This window comes from Colius striatus, chromosome 1 (assembly GCF_028858725.1).
Source record: "Colius striatus isolate bColStr4 chromosome 1, bColStr4.1.hap1, whole genome shotgun sequence".
NCBI lineage: Eukaryota > Metazoa > Chordata > Aves > Coliiformes > Coliidae > Colius > Colius striatus.
Genome location: NC_084759.1, coordinates 175,152,231 through 175,172,745, shown reverse-complemented (window position 1 = coordinate 175,172,745; position 20,515 = coordinate 175,152,231). Strand labels below are relative to the sequence as shown.

Here is a 20,515-nt window from a genome sequence, read left to right as displayed (position 1 = left end):
CCTCCTAAGGTTCATGCCAGATTCAGTTTGGCCTAGATTTTTCCAAGGTACTTAATTAATCTGTACTGAAGAATCTCTGATATTGAAGACCTCATGTGGCCTCACCTGCCTTTCCAGGCAGTTTTTTCTATTGTTCTCACTATTACACATTTTTTTCCTAATGTCCAACCCTAAACTTTTGTGCTGCAATTGTCTTTCTTGTTCTCCATGCTTAAAACTGACCTTACAGTAGTGCTGGAGAGGAAGCCAGAGAAATAAATTAATTGCTTTTAAGTGTAGGAAAAAGATTTTGTGCAGCTTTTTCTGGCAAAGCTGAGTTTTTGCAGGTACCATTTTTGTGTTTCTGAGAGACTTGAATGGTCTCTTCAGCTAAAAACTGCACAAATTGACACAGCTGTCCTTGCAAACCACTGCCAGAACAAATCTTAGGTACGCACATGTTCAGGTAGTATCAAGGCCTTGTAATTTTTGCTTCACACAAACATGAATCTGTGTTAAATTTGAGAGAAGTTCTGGGCTAATGTCCCTTGAGAACTGAGAGTGTCAGATCTCTTTTGTGTGAGTCCTCTTTTCTTTGGATCAATGAGCCAGAGACTATACTGAGCAGTATTTAAGTAAAAACGTGTTAAGTTACTAAATACTGATAAAATGATAAACTATGCATGACACTTACTATATCATGGGGAAGATATGTTACCCAGAGACACTGAGGCAGAGCAAATTGTACTTGCATATAGATTTTTCCAGAGAGTATTCCTCACCAGTGCCAGATCCATCAGGATTTGAGAGAGCTGGAGTTATCCTTCCTGCTGTGAGTGCCGTGTCTTCCCCTTCTCTTTGGTCCCAGCTGAAGGGATTTCTGGACAGTGCTGGTGAGGGATATGTAGTTGCAGATCACAAGGACTTAGCAAAACAGCCATTTTAACTCAGAATTCTCATTACTGCAGTTCAGTGGATGGCAGAAGTCATTGTATCTCTGTCCACATCTGTTTGTTTCATGTAATGGCATGCAAAGTTTCAGAGCAGATGTTTCTACTTCAAGTCCAGATGCTTAGATTTGTCCTTCACTTTGTCCATTATATGTGAGCAGAAACATTCCTTCTTCTGTGGATTTTCAGATGCTCTTTGTATCTGGACATCTTTGTGTCCAGCTCGTTGTATCTGGATATTTTTGTGTCCAGATAGAGAATTTTTAAATGTCCTAAGAAATACAGGATGATGTGTTACACTGACCATTACAGTGACATCAAGAATATGTATTTGCCCTTCTCACACTAGCCTGAGCTGAACTCATTAATTATGTACATACGAGCAGTCTTGCAGTAGCTGTAGTGATGTCCTCATGTTTTCTGAGTCCTCAAATTATGGTCTCACAAGGTGACATTTGTGTCCTGCGCTAGTCCACATTTTCCTGTTCTTTTTTAAAATGCTGAGAAACATTACTAAAGATCTTAATCTTTTTTGAGAGCTTTGATTATTCGACTGGGTCAACCTTTGGATTAGGACTCAAGTGTTTCTAAAATGATGTTGATGGATAAGTTCATTGGCTTGATTTTGTCTCCTCCCTAGAGAACACACTGTGTGTAAATATTTTGACATATCTTCAACTGGTCTAAATGAGCATCATCAGTGAAAAAAGGCTTCTTGAGAATTTGGCCACATATCAATGAGTTTTTAAAGACAAAAAAACCCCAACCAACCAACCACCAGGCATATCAGTTGTGTTTGTCCTGGAATTGTATCTAATGGGTGTTTAGGCATCCTAAGAGCGCTGTAGATTAGATTGTTTTAGAGTTTGGAGATTTTCTGATATTGTTATAGAATTTTTTGATAAATTGAGGCTACCCTTTCCATACACCACCAGCATTTAGGTAGCATTGATACCACAGCTAAGACGGCTCTCTGTTTTAAGGAAAATAACAGGAGGTCCGTCTGCTTGTTATGCATAGGCAGAAAGCAGCCTCCTCTGTTGAGCTGCTCGATCTTCAGCCTCAGAATGTTATCTGACTTCTTCTTAAGACTCAAAAGTGTTTGTCAAGAGACTAAACCCAATATCTTGCAGCGACTGTAGAGCTTCTGTAACTTATTTCCGGCAGCTTTATTAGGATGAGTTTGTGTGTTGTCCAGTGCTTGATCTCCTAGCCAGTGTTCTCAGTGTGCTTGAGAATGGTGATACCATGGAGTAGCATACTGCACAAGATTGTTTGTATTTTATGCTGTATTTTCAGGAAACCAATTCAGTTTGCAGGTTGTTGGTTTTTAACAGGTGTTGGAGAAATGGGTGGGGAATAACTGAGGCACTAATACACATGGAACTTGTAGGTGTGTCATTAAATGATGTGAAAATTATTCCTGCTACAGAGTGAACGTTACAGCCTGTATCACACCCATTCCAGGATTTCTGGATAATTCCCTGATATTGTTATTTGTAATTGCTTGACAAGTACAGTCATCATGAACTAGGGGTATTTGTGCAGACACAGCCAGTTCTGGTACCCTTATTTATTGAAAGATAAATGTAACTGTAAATGGTAGAGTGCAGGTAGAGTTTCCAAAATGCTAAATAACACATACTAGCAAAGGGTTGCTGTAGCTTGGTCAGGATGCTCTCCTACCTTAGCTTGTCATCCTGGTGAAACTTATGTTTTGCTCTCTTGCCACTTGCTGATTATACCTCATGAGACACAAACTTTCTGGTTTTGAAACAACAAAACCATTAAAATGATTTAGAAAAAAACCCCAAACAAACAAAAAAAACACCTACCACACAAAATGCTAAAATGTTTTGCTATTTTTTGTGTTTATTTTTAGTCTTGGAACTGAACCAGGTGATTATTCCCACTTACGGAACAGTGCCGGATCAGCAAAACCTTCATACTCCTGAATGGGTAGGTACTTATTTGCTTCAACTATGACTGCCTGTAATATTTTCTCATATAGATATGCAACAGTCAGTACCTGTTCCAGACAACTAGCATTCCTTCGCATTTGCAGCACATCCATTTCATCCGTGTGACTGAATCTGAGTTGCTGAATCTCTCTTTCCCTGGAGGGACCTGGTGTCATTGACTCAGATGTGAAAGTGCAGGTTGACATACGCACTGGACTCATTTAAGTCACCAATATATATTCAGTATAAACTTAGACTCACACATACACCTCCTCTCTATATATAATTTTGTACACACAAGTATAGAATTTCTCTCTGTGTATACCAGGGTAAATAGTTTTGAACATACCCTACATATGAACACACACACTGTAACTTCATACACACCAAGGTGTTAGTCAGCTGCAAGGCAAGTTCAGGATTGGTTTTTACAGAAAGCTTGGAGACACCAAGAACCACTTATTCCAGTCAGAAATGGAAGTGGTAAGAAGAAAAAAGACCTGGAGGTGTCCATTCTCTTTATCCAAAGTTCAAGTTTCCCAGCTCACCTAATGTTTTCTGCAGCTAACAGTCTTTCTGGCTTTAGCTCAAGGTTTCATTTGTCCCTAAGGGCTGTCCATTTGACCCCAACGTGCCACAGCATGCACTTTGCCAAACTGTGCATATTGATAAGTCCAATTTTATTTTTTCCCCTAGAATGTTACAAGTGTGATCTACAGTTGCACAGGGAGATGGCTATAAGCCTGGATTAAAAAAATAAGTAAAGTAACATACTTATCCTAAAGCTATTGGAACAACTAGTCAAAAAAAGCCTATTCTATCTTTAAGTAATGACAGAGGTTAGTGTCACTGGCTTTGAGTATGTATAGATTGTCTTTTCTAGTTAAGCTACCTCTACAAGTGAAGCAGTGTTACAAGAGAACAAGACATAAATAAACAGGTTCAACAGTGCCAAGAATTGCTTGTTGGACCGTTTAATTCTGAGCACCTGAGAGCTTCATGACTGTTTTCACGTAGAGAAATCGTTTAAGAAAGTACTGTAATGGTGCCACCAAGTAATGAGAGCTGGAGCTGGTTCCCAGTCGGCCCTGTCCAAGGCATTGTCATTTAAACTGTCAGCTATTTACAAATAACTGAACCTGCCTGTGCATCTCTATCGCTGTCTACTGGGTCCGTCTGCAGGAATGATAGGCTGCTACTGCAGCTGCCAGCTATCCCTTTGGCTTGCATACGGGAGGTCTCTTACGCCTGTGGAGGCCAAGGTCTTGCTGCCTATAATGAAATATGTTGTTTTCTTTATATGACTAGGAGAACATACAGTAAAATGAAAAATAAGCTGAAAAGTTAAAAAGTGCAAATCAAGAGTTCAAATCCAGGGGGCTGAATGAAGCCACCAACTCTTATGTTGTGATATTAGATATTATGAGTGTTGCTGTTTAGATAATTTATTTTTTAGCCTGGTCACAAAACTGAGTGCTTTTTTTATTCATATCAAACTGCAATAGGAAACAGTATCAGAAAAGAAAGAGATGAAGGATTTCTGTAGTGGTAATGCATGTTGAAAGCGATGTAAATGAAGGGATAGATTCAGTCTTCATTGTGTCAAGGTGCACCAGAGCCTCGAGGAGCTGCTCTAGCAGCTTAGCTGGGAAAGTACTTGTCACAGTTACAGGTCAGGGGAGTTTGTTCTAGTCTTTGCTGTAGGAAACAAATACCCAAAGTACCAGGAAATTAGTGTCCTTCTGAGAGCTGGATACCCTCACCTCCCCTGCCACTGCCCCAGCATTTTGTAGCAGGGTGTTCTTCGTCTGAAGCTGCTTTGTTCTCTGGAAAAATATTTAAATATATTTTGGATTGTGAAATGGAACCAAGAGCTTCCATTTCTCAACTGAGAATGTTATAAAAATCCATCTTAGAATCTACTTGTGGTTCAATGAGATTTTTAAAATGTATTTATATGAAGTGAAATAGCATCAATACAGCTGGAATGTCATATACCTTGTGGGTAGAACAGTCTCCTCCGAGCAACTTTGGTAGAATTTATTTTTATTTCTACTGAATATCGACTGTCAAAATCAATTTTTATTTTTGATTACTCATGTTTACCAGCAGTTGTAATTTCTGCTCGGTTTTAGAGCATCTTTTCTGCACCACTCCTTCCATGTCAGGTCCTCCTTGTTGGCCACTGGACAACTTCAGTGGATTGGAGGGGCCAGAAAAATAAAGTTGAGATCTACCAAGCCTGTCTGTGAAAAGGACGAGTGCTAATTGTAGCTAGAAGTGGAAACTGAATACGAAGGCTAACCTTAAATGATTGAATAGAAGGGAAGTGCTGTGCCAGTTGTCTAAACTTAGATTGTACTTTGCAGCTGTAAATATTCTGGAAATTTGATTTGGAAATCATCCTGGAATAGCCAAAACTGAGTAAGTTATTGGCTAGTAAAAGCAGTCCTGTTCTTCTTCTTACGGTGCTGTTTCTAATTAGAGAATCACATGCTAAGTTTTCTGGAAAATCCCTGCCTCATTTGGCACATGAGTAGGCCATTATTCTCCAAAAAGCCCAAATTCTGTGAGGATGTTGTTTGTAGTACTTTAGCAAGGTGTAGAAGTGTCAGGAAATTTCAGGGAAGGAATGAAAGGCTTTTAAGACTAGAGAAACTGAGTTCAGTCCTAGACAATTGGATTTTTTCCCTGCTTCTGCTACAGGGCTTCTGTGCATGACTTGCAAAGTCACAACCAGCTTTTGTTTATTCCCTGGATATCAAAGGGGGAACACCTATGGCTCTGTTTGCATTAGTTCAAAATAGTCACACATGGACCTGAAAGTGAGCACATTGCTCTTTGAAGAGAGAGAATTGCTGAGATCCCTGGAAAGATGTCACTGTCCTGATGTCTCAAGCTGGAACTCCAAATTTAGGAGACAGTGTGACAGTCAGGTTTTGGCATTGATCTCTAGGTGTTTTATATAATCACCATTAACATGAAACTTATACGGTTACTTTCTCTCCTGAGGGGATCTTGTAAAACTAAATTTCTCAACATTTGCAGAACACTGAGATTCTATGAGGAGAGTACCACAGGCATAGTCACAAGGAAATCACTATTTTAAGCATTCGGGCTATTTAGATGAGATGTGAGCAAAAAAAGACATTGAATAAAGAAGATTAAATTGACATTGAATAAAGGAGTGTTCCATAACTATTATGAGGAGGTTAGAAGTACAGCATGTGGTTGTGCAGTTAAGTCATGTATCATAATCAGTACAAAGAAGACAAAACTGCATAGACAGTATTAATTCAGGCCTTTCCCAGCTCTCAGATATTTCATTTTGCAGTCTTATTGGCTTTATAGGATTTGATGTAAAACTGAGATTTTTTTTTTTGAGAGTCAACATCTGCTCAAATTGTCTACTGTCTATTAGCTATTCAAGTTGTCTATTAGTGCTGTCCCTCAAATACAAATTCTGCAGTGAGAAGGCTTCAGGGAAGTCTGAAAGAGTGACTTTCCCAGCTCCTGCATCACCAGAAGCGTGGGAGGTGTTGAAAAGCAGGTTTTCAGCAGAGTACTGTTTTCACCTTTCCTTAAAAGTAAAGCCATTCGGTCTCTCTCTAATCAGGAGTGACTGGAATTCCTTCTGCAGCCAGCAGTGACCTGACGCTCAGACAGGAAGTCAAGTGGGTGTCTGGTCCAAACTTAGCTCAGGGGGCAAGGCATCCCAATGCCTGGCTCTTTACCAACTGCTTTCTGCTGACAGAAATGTATGACTGAATGATGCCCCGTAGTTTTTCTACTTCAGTCTCAACTTATTTCAGTTTGTTATACAGCAAAAGTGTCTTTGCATGTTGAGGAAATATCAATAAAAAACCAACACCTTCTTCTGATTAGGTGCTTGCTAATAATCTCATTGTTGCTAAAAACAGAACTAAAACAGTCCTCTGTTGTTATTAGCAAATATGAGTCACAAGGAAAAATGTTAAAAGGCAGAACAGTTTTATAGCCCTATGGAGACAGACCAACATTAGTGTGTGGTATAAAATAAACTTACATCTTCCAGAAGTATCTTATATATTATATATATAATTTCCAGAAGCGTTCCAGAATCTTTGTCAGAAAGTTGTCTCGACCGGTCACTCAGAACATAGAGAAATAAAAGATCTTTTTATATAGCTATGATAATAAGAACTTTGTATTTCTGTAACATTTTCTTCAGATGATCTCAAAGCACTTTACAAATAATTATGTTTAATGATATCCTGGTAATAAAATTTGATTCCTTTTTATTTACTTGATTCGAAGTTTCCTGAGGCCTATGAGAGAAATAACTGCTCCTAAACAGGCCCTGTGAAATTTTCACCTACGTAAAACCCACAACTGAAGTGTAACCTTGCAAGTCTCCAACAAGACTGTTGCATTGCTCCGGAGGGAGGAGTTTTTGCAGGTGCCAGTCAGCAGAGGCGATGTTACACAGGCTTGGCTCTGCTCTGCTGTTTCCCGGTGCTGATTTATTGCCTGGCATGCTGCAGGAAGCTGTTCTGAAGCGCATCTGAAAATTATGTAAGGTTGTGGACAAGTAGTTTAGCTCTCCAGTAATGATTACATTTGGTGCTATAGACAGTCACAGATGTGGACAAACTAAAGCAATTCTTTTATCCTTCCAGTTAGAGAAGTCATTCCTGCAGAACCTCTTGTTATTAAAGAAAAATCAGCTCACGATACTGCACTTGTTCAGGGTGCAGTAAACAATAAATAACTGTGATTCCCACACACACATTTTTCTTCATGCTTGTCTCCATGCTGTGCTTCCCACCATTATCCCCACTGAATGTTTAACAATATAATGCCCAGAGAAGCCTGTAAAAGTGAGGACAGGTTTCTTTGTAACACCACTGTTTTTCCTCCCCTGGCACAGAGCATCACTGTTGCTGAAGGGATCTTTCCACTAGCTTGGTCTCCTTTCATCTTCTGCTGCAGGCATTGCATGTAGCCATGACTACAGGAACAGTCTCAAGAGTAAGGCACAGCAGCTCCCCTTAGATACCAGCAAACCTGATTACATGTGCAGAGGGGCACACCATAGTCTCCCTCTGGAGGAGCTCTGAGTCGAGGGGCCAAATTTCAGTTCCATGATGTGGTCACTTGGAGCCAAACCAGACACCTCAGCCTTTACAGCCATGTGTGAAGGGGCAAGCTTGTCTTTTTGACCCACACCTTCAGTGTGATTGCACCTGTGCAGCACTTCCTGGCTCTGGCAGGATCCCACTAGCTGTGTCAAATTCCACTGGTAGTGAGGACCCAAGCACTAAATCTTTAGAACAAGACATTTATTTGGTGCTGAGGATTGTGTCCGCGTTATACACATTTCTGGGCTTTCTGTTATCGCGGGCTACCTCTAGTCTTTTTCCTTGTAGTGAAGAGCCACTGCGGCTCACCTCATCTGACCCTGCTCTGAACTGAAACACAGAGGTACACTAACATGAACATAGCTAGCCCACACTTAGGTGTAACCTAATTGTTCTGAAAAGCTTTATCCACAGCCAGGCCTTCCTCTCTTTTGGATTCCTTCTATTAATAAAGCAGCTAAATAGCTCTCTATCTCTCCGTGGTAGGTGAGTAATTATTGTACGGCACTTGGAGAGTTCAGCAGCGCTGCAGAGCATGTGCTAAATATAATTAGTATTTTACAGCTACATGTATTATGGTTCTTTATTTATTAATAGTGTTAATCAATATTAACCTGCTGTCCACTGGGGTGTTATTATAGCATTAGAGCGCACAACCAATTGCCTCCATCAGTACTTCAAATGTGATTATGCTGAGGCTAAGAAAATTAGAACGTGTGTTAAATAGACCCCATGTTTATTTCTTCCAAAACAAAGAGGTATCGATGGGCCTGTTCATTATTTTAGGTTATAATTTGCTACTGAAACCTAAGAAAAATTATGTATTGGAATTTCAGCCCCATTATCTTATGTGTCTATCCACACTGCTTGTGTGCGTTTGGATGAAAATAACATTTGTAATACTGTCAGATAGTAGCGTGTCTTTTTTGAAAAACAAACATTGTCTCAAAGGAATTATTAACAACAGAGTACAGCACATCTTTTTTGGTTTCCAGTCTTGTTTTTCCCTTGGTAATTATGTTGAATAATATATAATTTTTTATTACAAACTATCCAGTAGGGAGTACAAGATACACCACACATCTCAGTTAATGTGGATGTTGGAACCTGAACTATTATATTTCCACTTGCATTTTATTTCTTACTTTTAATTGAAAAACATTTAATGCTACATTACAATTTATTTCTGTGGGTCTTAATCTTGATCTCTTAAGTGTTCAAGCTTAATGAGTCAATTCTTTATTACTTGTATTGATATATAAAGTGTCGATGGATAAGCCAGTTGAACAATGCTCTCATGGTTAAAAGCAATAGAGATTGCATTTAAGAAGTTGACTTCATAAGTATGAACTTCTGTGTATTTAGATTAATGCAGTCCAATGTTGATTAATCTTTCAGATATATTTTTATATATATGCATAGTGTGATACCTATATAGAAAGGTGGATGTATATGATAACGCATATATATATATATATACTCATGTAAATTAAATCATGTATGTCAGTAAATTTGTGAGCCAGGATACTGATTAACAGGCAGTCTTTGCATCTGGCAACTGACAATCCAGTTAAGCCAACTATCACTAAGTTACATACTAGTTTTATAACATTAAAGGAGACTACATTTAAAGGAGAAGTATTTCAACTTTGAAGTTATGCAATCACAAATTATGATCAAAACTTCTTAGATCAAAACTTAATCTCACGTTTGCTGTCTGCCATTTGTCTTTTTTATCCTGTAGTTAGGTCACAGAGGAAAAAAGAAGTAAAAGCTGCAAAAAAAGTCAAAGCTATTACTACTTTTAAGCTTTCAAGTGCTTGAATTTCACAACTAAACTCTGTCTCTTTAAACTGAAGTTATTATAATGCCGTTTCTAAGATTCAAAAGACAAAGAAGCCCAATTAAAAAACCTTCTGGTTTATGCAGTGGGAGCACTTCCCCTGCTTATTCATTATCACAAGGCTTGGGCTCTGTGTTTCCAGCATTGCAACAGGGAGCAATTTTATCCCTAGCCAGAGCCTGGCAAGTTGCTGAGGGAGCATGGAGGCTGCAGATCTGGGCTCTGTGCCTGGCTGGGCTCAGCTCCCTGGGCCCTTGCTTCTGCTGCTGCCCCAGCACCTCCCAAGCAGTTTCCCAATAGAGACTGCTGGCTGTTGTTGAAGCTTTCCTTCTGATGAGAATCTAGGCAACATGAAGGCATCATGATTACGCTTTAAATGTGACGAGAAACAGCTGCAGCAGGGCTGCATTTTACACCTATAACAAGTCCTCAGTGGGAAGGAAACTCCTCAGGGTTAAGTCTGATTGCTTGATGGGACTATGCCAACTCTAGCTCTCAAGAATTTAGAAATTTGCACTTGTGATAGAGATACTCTGTACCACTGAGTCTGGCAGTACCACCTGAAAATTCAAAGTGGAATTTTTTCCCAAGTTGTTATTCACAGTGGGCAATTGTATGTTGATTTGGTGACTACCTAGGTCACCAAATCATGGATACCTATGAATCGTAGGCCAGACTGTGAGACTAAGGTAGAGTGTATACGTATATATATACATATATATATATATGGGCTGTATGTCAGCATGTATATATACAGACATGTAAATATGTATGTCAGCAGCTGCTTGCCGTCAGGTTTGTCACAGAGATTTGTGCACAGGTGGGATTTAAAGACAACTGTTCTAACCAAGAATCTGCTCAGATTATTTGAAGCAAGTAAGTTAACAGGACTTCTTTGCAGCAGATCCTAGTCTTTGCATAGGCAACATTAAAGCAATGTGAGTTTAAACTCCCCTGAGTTTATCTAAATTGTGGACATTTTGTCATAATTACAGGGAGACACCTCTTGGCTGACAGTTTTGACTCAGACAATAAACAGTAACAAAATAGCCTACAGGGAGAGGTTTAGAATAAAACTCCCAGGAGATTTTGTTTTGGAAACACTGACATATGTGATTCATGAAACACCTTATGCTCCCTGGAACTGAGATGTTCCTGTCTGAAGACTGACATTCTTCTCAGATTTATTACAGCTGAATAACAGCTATTCTGTCTGCACTTCAGAGGTCATTGGCACCATAACCACGTTTTCATATGCCTTTCTGAGGATCAGACATCCCAGAGCTCCCAAAACAGGATCTGGCATCCCTCGTGAAGTTTGGTCTGCAGCAACAGGGAAATTTCAGGGATAGAACACCTGGGAATCTTTTTCCATGTCCCCAGATGCACAGCATATTCATGAGATTTTGCTGAGTCATTTTGCCAGGTCATTTTACCTGGCCTAATCCTGCCCTGGGCCACCCTGCATCCCCAGTCATCTGGAATCCAAGCCTCCCTAGTGGTTCTATGGGAGTCTTGCCATTGCTGGAGATACTATCATCTCTAATGCAATGCTGAGTCCCATGTTTGATGTCTGTCAACTCCAGAGGTACTGCCTTTGTTAACAACATCCATTGATGATCAAGTGAGTACCTGAGAATTTAGTGCTCGTTTCATGGTGATTCTGTTAACATTAGAGCTATATGTTACCTGAAGGAAGGAGTTGTTACATGTGGTGGTGCCCTCAGAGTACTTGAATAAACTACAAAATCGTTACTCGAGGATCCAGGTTCCCTCATCATCAATGTGTCTGTATCATTTCACACATGAAATAAGACATTAAGATGTTATTAGCGGATATATCAATCTACCCTACTTTTCCTCTGGGGATTAGATAATGGCTTATGTTTATACTAATCCTTTTGATTTTGGCATATATTATAATATGATGGATTTGTGGCATATAGCAATGTTTTTTGCTTGCTGAGCTGTTGTGGGTAAAAAGAGAAGTAAATCTACATAGAATGCATCCATTTGAGGGTTCATCTGCAACCTGCTCATGTTTTTTGTTCTGTGGACAATGATGGGTTTGGGTATTAGAGTGCACGAAACTACTGTGGTTTTGTTTGGCTTTTCTTTTTAATTGCAGAGATGCTTAAGCTTCTGGCAGGTAAGAGGACAGATGGGAATGCACTAATTCTGAAACTCCCATTGGGCAACACCATATCTTTTAGACAGACTATCTAACATTTGTATCCGTGATGGCATGCAAATTGCTTGACAGATTTATTATTCAGGAATGGTGATGCGTCCCAATGCTCCTCCCATTGCCAAATTTTTAGAGAACGGAATTAGGCCACAGTTCTGCTGTTCTTACGTCAGGCAGAGACCTCTCAATATTTTTGTCTTGGTGCTTCTTGTGTTGTCACTTTGATCTTTGTGTTAGACAAGTCTGACATGTTGAATTGCTCTGTTCACTAAACTACTGTGTAACAGGAAGCAAGTAAGGAACTGACAAATAAAGTTCTTCATATTAATATGTCCTACCTCCCAGGCTGATTTTGAAGATAAGCCTGACTCCTTGTTCTTCAGTGATGGGCAGCGAAGAATTGACTTTGTTTTGGTGTATGAAGATGAAAGCAAAAAAATGTCTCATAAGAGAAGTGACCGTAAAAAGCAAAAGGTAAGTTATTTTCAATATAAATCTAAATCATTTGTTGGGTGCTAAGAGCAGTGGGCAGAAAGGACAGTGCCCTCACCCAGAATGGCAATTGCGTGCCCTGTCCTAGGGGTACTCTTGGGAGCTGGGAGACTGAAGGCTCTCAAACTGAGCAGGGAACAGGGGTGACCTGAAGCCACTAGACTGCTTTGTAAATGGGCAAAGCACTGCACTTCATGTCTGGCAGTGTGCTGGGTGACCTCAGAACATCCTTCCAGGAGGGAAGCCTTCAGGAGTTCTGAGTTAAAATTAGACAACAAGATCTTGAGACTAGGGCAATTTTCTGCATCTACAGTGATTGAATTAGTAGACTTAGGTATTAAAATTAGGATATTCAGAGGAACCAATAGAAGCAAGCAACTGACCAGGTGTTCCAGATCAGTTGTGAACATAGCTGCTGACATTCTCACCAATAAAGTACCTAAGAGCAGCTCATATAAAAGTAGTGATTTGCAGTTAGGAAAGAGAAGAGTAGGAGTAAAAAGGCCTGTAGCTCAGTTGGCTGATATTCATTACACAGTGTTGTCATTGGCATTAATGGGGCAGCTATAAGGAATGTCGTTAGTAGGGTCTAAGGAAGTCCTGCAGTGGGTGGATGTTGCATTACACACGATCACAGGATCAGCAATAAAACTTAATTGAATGAGGTAATTGAAACCAAAAAGCTGCCCCTTTGGAAACAATTGTTTTTATCAATTAGCATTTAATTTGCATTTCTAATATTTGGCAATAGCCCAAATGTACTTCAAAATATAATGAGTGTCTTTCCCAAACAGTGATGGAAATTAAATGTGAGCAATGGAGTAGTGTTTTCAGGGTAGCATTAATGTTAGGACATTAGCCAGAATGAAACCATGAGTAACTAGAGCAGGAGATTGTGGTTCATGTGCTAGGTGCTTGTAAGAAAAGTTTACTTTCAAAAGCATTGGTCCAACAGAAACCTGCAGGCACACTGAATCTGTCACCTACTGAGAAAGAGGAAGTAGTCTACTTACACGCAACAAATGTGAGAACAAGGCTATATTAGACTAATGATCAGATAAGGTGAAGACTGAGTGGCTGAGGAGCAGCTCTGTGGAAGAGGCCTTCGTGGTCTTGGTGAACAGCAAGCTGAACAAGAGCCAGCTGTGTGGCCTGGCAGCAAAGTGGCCAACAAAGGCTGTATGGACAGAAGTATGTCCAGGAGATTGAGATCGAGATTGAGGTGATGCAGATATGTCAGATGAAAGCTGAAAATAGCTGTGGTAACAGTTTTCAGAGCCAGGCTTCCCATGGACAGGGAGAATCTGAAGCAGTCAGAGTACTGTGGAAAGTATAGGCAAGTACCTTGATACTGGGAATGCACACAGTGCTAAAAGGGCAGTTAGAAAGCATAGAAAGAGACAAGGATCAAGAAGTGATAGTTACAGAGGACTTGCAAGGACAGGAACAAAGGATAAAAATGTGATGACACTGAGCTGGAGAACCAATGAAAAATATCCAGAGCTATCCATGAAACAGATAAACCATTGCACATAGGGTAAAGTACTAGAGGACACTGAAAAGGGGAGGAAGGAGAAGAGGCAGTGAGGAGAAGATTTTTTTTGATTAACCTATCACAAAAGCAGAAATGAGCCACCTGGTCATAACTACTTCCTCTGACACAAGGCAGAAGTACTGTCTTCCTCTAATGCCTCACATGCAGGCCACATTGGTTTAGAAATGCAGTTCCTTTATCTATTGTTGGAAGAATGGTTATTTTAAATGTGATGTAAGGTTTTTAACTTTTTAAGATGGGATAGGTGCAGGTCAGCTCCAAACACATAAACACTGTAGTCATCCCAAAGACAGAAAGATCCTTTGTCTCACTTAGGATCACTTGCTATGCAAGTTGAGGAAGCTGTATGTTCTTCAAGTCGTCACTCTCTGAGCAAATGCTGCACAAACTTCGGCAGCACTGATAACATTTTTTCCTCCGTAACCCCTCCCAAGCAGGATGCAGGTCATAGAATTACAGAGAAAACACCTTTCCAAAGAGGGTTACTAGAAGCTCTTGGCAATGTGCAGTGGTGCTCTGCTTCGCTCATGTGCTTCTGAAATGTGGTTTAAAGGAGGCAAAGTCAAACTAATGATGTGACACCCTCATGGAAGTTTCTGACATAATTTATAGATGCAAAACTTATCAGATAAGGTTCATATATGCAACTCAACTTGAACTCCAAAATTTTTTTAGTTGGTATACAAATAATTTTGCAAGCACCAGCAAAAGTCAAACAGTCAGGAGCAGGTTCCAGAAAATCTATGTTGCAAGCATTAAAATTCCTGCTCAAAGCACGTTTTTTAAACCTACAATTTATCTACCCTATTTGTCAGGATAGGTTACCATCAGAATAGAAATTAAATATCACAGGCCTTTCCAGGAATGCTCCAAAATGCCAGTTTTTATCTGTAGGGGTCTTCAAGGAGCTCGTTGTTTAAAGTGAAAGGGTCAGCACCAGAAAGGTGAACTCCAAATGAATCAATGCAGAATGTCATTCTAGTCCGTCTACTTCCCTTAATAGAAATAAACAGAAAGACTGCCAGTAATTTTAGTAGGAATGTGGGCAAAATCTTCATTTGCAGCCATGAAGTAATCAGTGCTTCACAGAAATAGATTTGTTTTTTAATTAAATGAAAACTGTAATTCACAGAGAATATTACACACTTTTAAGTACAGTCTTATGGAAAACTTTAGCAAGGCTAGAGAACTTTGTCTTGATAAGCAAACAATGCACAGTTCCTGCCCCTATGCTTATTTAGTTTAGATCGCCAGCAAAAAAAAAGCTGGATGACTTTTCAAAAACTAATTGTACTTCTCCCACTGTTTAGTATGTGTTATACTTGCAACGAGAGAACAACACTTGAGTTTACAGATAGAAGGAAAGGTGCCTTGATGTCATTTTATGCAGACATTTGAGGCAGTAAAGGATGACAGGCTCTATATGCCTGTGGTGTGCTCAGTACCCAACCCACACAGAAAGTCTGATAACAAGAATGAAAAGAACCCTTGGCACTGGGAGAAAGGCAACCACACCTACCCTGGTCTCTGCCGGATGGATTGATTTTGAAACAGGAACTCACAAAATCAAATCTCTGTTCCTGAGGCAACCCCAAACCCAAATTTTACTTCTTTGTGTAATGGATGGCAAAAAAGGGTGACAGAAGGATGGGATGAAAAAGGTGAAGAAAAAGGCGAGGGAATTACTGTGAAGTTACTGCATACGTTCATAGGACCATGGGTCTTTCCAAACAGGGTTACTAGAAGCTGCTGTTGAGAGCAGAGCTAGATCGTGGTATTGCCAATTTCATGTGGTCACGAATCAGGTTTCAGAAAATCACAAGGCTGGCTTAAAATCAGAGAGTATATCAGATAATATGTATTTGGAGTTCTCTGTATTTACTTTTTCATGTCAGCCTTTAAAGCATATTCTGCTTCACATTTTTATTATTATCTTCAAACATAAGGGAAAAAAGTTTACAGAATCAAAGCTTCTCAGTTACTTTCCTGACAGCTGGGACTTCCAGAAAAGCTTCCAAATACCCATCAAAGAAACCATGTGAGTCAGCAGCTAATATTGATACAGTGATCCTCTTCACTGCCTTTAGCTGATTTCTGTGGGGGAGATTTTGGGCCCCATGCTCTTTCACTTATTGACTGTGATTTATCCATTGCCAGTCAGGTGAGGTAGGAGTGGCTACTCAAGCACTCCTTCCTTGTTAGGATATTTTACCCCTGAAACCACATGGATATTGTTGTGGGGAGCTTTTTGCACAAAAGAAACTAAACAAAGGTATGAGCTGGTATTCTTCTGTCACTGTAATCGCAGCAAGTGTGCCCTACAATTTACAAGACACAGAGAAAAAAACCTGCTAGTGGTCCACTACCAATTTCCAAACCCACAACACTGTTTGTCTCCTCAGCTAGGAAAGACAATAACCCAACATTGAAAGCATTATGGTGAAGAAACAGCTTCCAAGAGCTACCCTTCTACGTGCCTGTAATACTTGACTTTTACTTACATCATGTTTTCACTTTGTTAAGATTGTATGTGATTATTCACTCTGGAGTGTCCTAGTCTATTGACTAACCATTCAGTCATCAAATTCTATCTCAGGTTTTTATCAGGAGCATTACCATGATTACATCATTCTTACAATTTAGCCTTGCAGGTAGCTGAGCAAAATGCCAGGTACTGAAGTAAACTTTGGACAATCTCCACCTTCAAGCTTAATAAGCTATCATGTCTTTATGCTGTATTCCCCAGTCAATGCAAAACCACTATAGACTCCTCTGGGTAAAAGTCTAGCTCCTCCATAGCTCATCATATGCATAATTCAATCATTTATATAAAATAGCAAAGCCCCTAATTAGCAAAGCCTCCCAGGGGCTTTATTTCTCACTACTTGCATTAATGTATTATTAGAAGACTTAATATTGTCAACATTCCTCTTAAGATTTCGAGGGCAAAATTAATTTGGGGAACTTCTTGCCATAATAAATTATTAAAGCCATCTGAATGGTAAGATTAAAAGAAAAAGTATTTGGCTTCTAGAAATCAGAATTGCCTTTCATCCATCTTTGTGCTGTTTAGGAAGAAATCAAACTGATATTCATCCTTCTGCCTTTTTTCTGTGCTGAAACGAAGCAGAACTCAGGTTGAAATATTTACCTCATTCAATATTATTCACCTTAAAAAGAACCATGTGAATGTGGAAGATGCAAAGAGGTAGGAAGAAATGGCAGAAGAGTTAATAGTGGAGTAACACACAGCTCCTGTATTGTGTACTACATATATTAGTGATCTGTTAAGGGAATTGTGTTACAATAAAATAGAAATTTCAGAGTAAATAATTACAAAGTTTACTCAGAAGCCAAGATGGCTGCAGACTTTTGGCTCTAAAGGAGAGTGGAGAGCACTATTACCTATGAAATGTTGAAAAATGCAAGGAAAAAACCTCATTCACATTTGGGATTCTAATTTAGCATTCTCAGTACAAGGAAGAGACTTAGATGTCACATGCAACAGATATATTTAAGTGTCCTCTTCAAGGTTCAGTTACCATCAAAATCCTAGACAATACAAAATATTAGATATATACGTTATATTATAAATGTGGAGATTATATATATATATATACACAATGTTATGCACACAATGGAAAAATATGAAGAGCATTATACTGCTACCAATAAGCAAGTGAATTAATAGGACCTGGAGAGATACCTCCATGAAGAGTAGTATGAAAGTATGGGGTTGTGGTTTTATCGTGAGAAGAGAGAAATATGATAAATATTGATGAAAGAAGAAATCAGATTGAAAGATTTGGATTTTTCCGTCCATAACCCTAGAAGATAATGATATTCACTGGAACAGAAAGGCAGAAAACCCAAAGCAGTTAAAAGCAATATCTTCTAACAAAATATGAAACGAGTCCATTGTGACTGTTGACACGTGCAGGTGCTGCAGCTGGGAAGTAACAAAGGACAAATGGGATAGACTGTTTATATTATTATTCAGTTTTATGATTTTTAATTCCAAGATGTGCTAGCATCTTGGAAAAATATATTTTTCTGCTTTGGGGACTTAAAATAGTCTGTAAACATTAAAGAGCTGGATGAAACTTCTGTGGAGATACCACTGACCCGTTCCTGTGGAACTCCGGAAGATTTTTGCCCTTTTTGCTGAAGCATCTGGGTTTTGCCCCTCAGAGTGAGTGTCTAGTCTTGAAGGCCAATTTCCATGTACCTGTCAAGGTTCCTTAGACTTTATCTAAAGAATCATTCATTGACTCCAGTCTTTCACAGTGGCAATAGGCCTGGATCCTAAGGCACTTAGTCTGACCATACAGATCCAGGTGACAGAAACCGTTGGACCATTCGTCTTTTAAGTTCCTGTAGTGGTAGGTGCATAATCCTTTAAGCCTAGGGCATGTAAACTAACCCCAGAATTGCCCAGTGGCATAAAAGCAATCTTGAATCGAGACAGTAGTATCATGAAGTCACTCAGAGAACCTCATGGTGTGCCTAGCCTAGCCTGATTCAGGAGCAAAGCTATCAGTCCTCTATGTCTTGATGTCATCTCCTTCTGGTGAACCGCTCACAGAAGCCCCTTCCTGGGCCCAGCTGCCTACAGGTGCCTCCACTTACCCATACTGATATTTTGACATGCAGTTTGTAGACCAAGAAGAGCTGCCTATCCTCAAGTTACAAAAACAAATAGCTCATTGGGGAGCTATCCAGTTGACGCAGATAGCTTTTAAATTGGATTACTTCACATGAAGTTTCATTATTTCTTACCAGTCCCTTATAGAGTTGTGTATATTGTGTTTTGAGGAGAGAGGGGCTGCTTGTCTCTGTGCATTTGGGCGGGAGGGGAGGTCGTGTGTGGAGAAGCAAACTCAAGATTACAAAGACATTTCAGATTTTTTGTTACTCGCTACCTGCCAAATGCTGGTAGCTGTGAAGTGAAATTAAAATGATCCATGAATTTCACCTTTACTGAAAAAAACTTGTTGTTTCCTTCTGGGATCGCTGAATGCTCCTAGAATAGCACCACTGCAGCTCTCGACTTCTTCCTTTGGGGATATTAGCCATGGACTAAAATGTAGAGAGCTGCTACAGTTTGAACCACTGTGAACTCACACAATTACTATGAAGGAAGAAAAAAGCTACAGGTTGCTGGAAAGAAAGAGAGATGGAAAGCTTTTGGGATGAAGAGTTTCTAAAGGGCAGGTAAATTGGGGGAGGAAGGCTGCCATCAGTACTTCAAATATTGACTAAAGGTGAAGGAAGTCACAAGTTTCAGGGGTAGTTGCTCTCAAAATTCAAAATTTGGGGCACCTCTGTAATGTACCAGGAACTAAGGATGAATTCACCACACTTGCATTTGAGAGCAATATTGCATGTCACACAAAAAAACCTGATCAGGATTAGTAGATAAAACTATATCTATCACCACAGTAGCTGTCAAGTGGGCTATAGAGGTAACGACCCAACAGGGGCATTTCTGTTCTTCTATACATACATACTTGTGAAGTTTGGAACAGATGTTTCACAGTATTCAATACCTTTTTTTAACAGAGGAAGCGGCAAGTATATGAATCAAACCTGATAAACAAAGGCTTGCAACTTGAAGCAACAAGATCGGTGAGTGCTCTTCTCTGCGCAAACAGCTGTGCCTGCAAGCAAAGCTGCTCCTGTGGGAATAAGGAAACTGAATGTATGAATTTACTGTAACACTTCTCTCAGGAGAAGGCAGCCCACCTTTTTTCCATCAGTGACTTCTCTGTGATCTGATGCAAAATCTTTCGCATTTTGTGTCTGTTCCTTCCTCTGCAAAATAAAAAATGGGAAGCTGGGAGATTATGAAGGTCATGTTTGCTCAGCACTTGGCAGATAAAAATTACTGACTATACACCGAGGAGAGGTTCTCCCCTACTCAGGCTGTGTAGGATGTGTGGGAAGCCAGTGATTCTGGCCAGGACAGGTGCTCTTACCAGAAGAGCAACACAGAGCTCCTGCACGTCACCCTGCTCCTTGCAAGGCTTGGTACCGTGCAAGTGGTTGAAACTGTCATACTTTGGATATTTGGTGCTGTGGTGTTGCCTATGGGCAGTTCAAGAGCACTGTGTTAAAACACACCAGCTGTCAGAGTTGCTGCCTCTTGCAGGGAGAGTTAGAGCCCCTCAAGAGTCCCTTTCCTTCCTGCCCTGCAAGGCTGCTGCGCTCCATCCAGACCAATTGCCTCCAGTCCAAATTTGTTGTTGTTTGGCTCTATAATGAGTTTCAGAAAAGGTTGTGCTGCCCCAAGTTAGAATCCATAGTGTCACAGTGTTTGATTTCTGTAGTGAAGGCTCCTGCAGTGTGACTCTTCACATTCTCGTGTAAGTGAAACCCCTTGCTGGAAATCTGATGTAGTTCTCTTGTTATACATGTTGCGATTTTC

General features: G+C 39.9%; 1 protein-coding gene across 1 annotated transcript in view; it reads left to right on the top strand.

Annotated features, from left to right (window-relative positions):
• Positions 1-679: 679 nt before the first annotated feature.
• The window catches only part of ANO6 (anoctamin 6), a 46,647-nt gene continuing 26,811 nt past the window's right edge, over positions 680-20,515 (top strand). Inside the window, exons 1-4 of the mRNA XM_062018054.1 lie at positions 680-872; positions 2,812-2,888; positions 12,387-12,515; positions 19,651-19,716. Coding sequence (XP_061874038.1) covers positions 680-872; positions 2,812-2,888; positions 12,387-12,515; positions 19,651-19,716 — 465 coding nt within the window. The remainder of the gene's footprint in view (positions 873-2,811; positions 2,889-12,386; positions 12,516-19,650; positions 19,717-20,515) is intronic.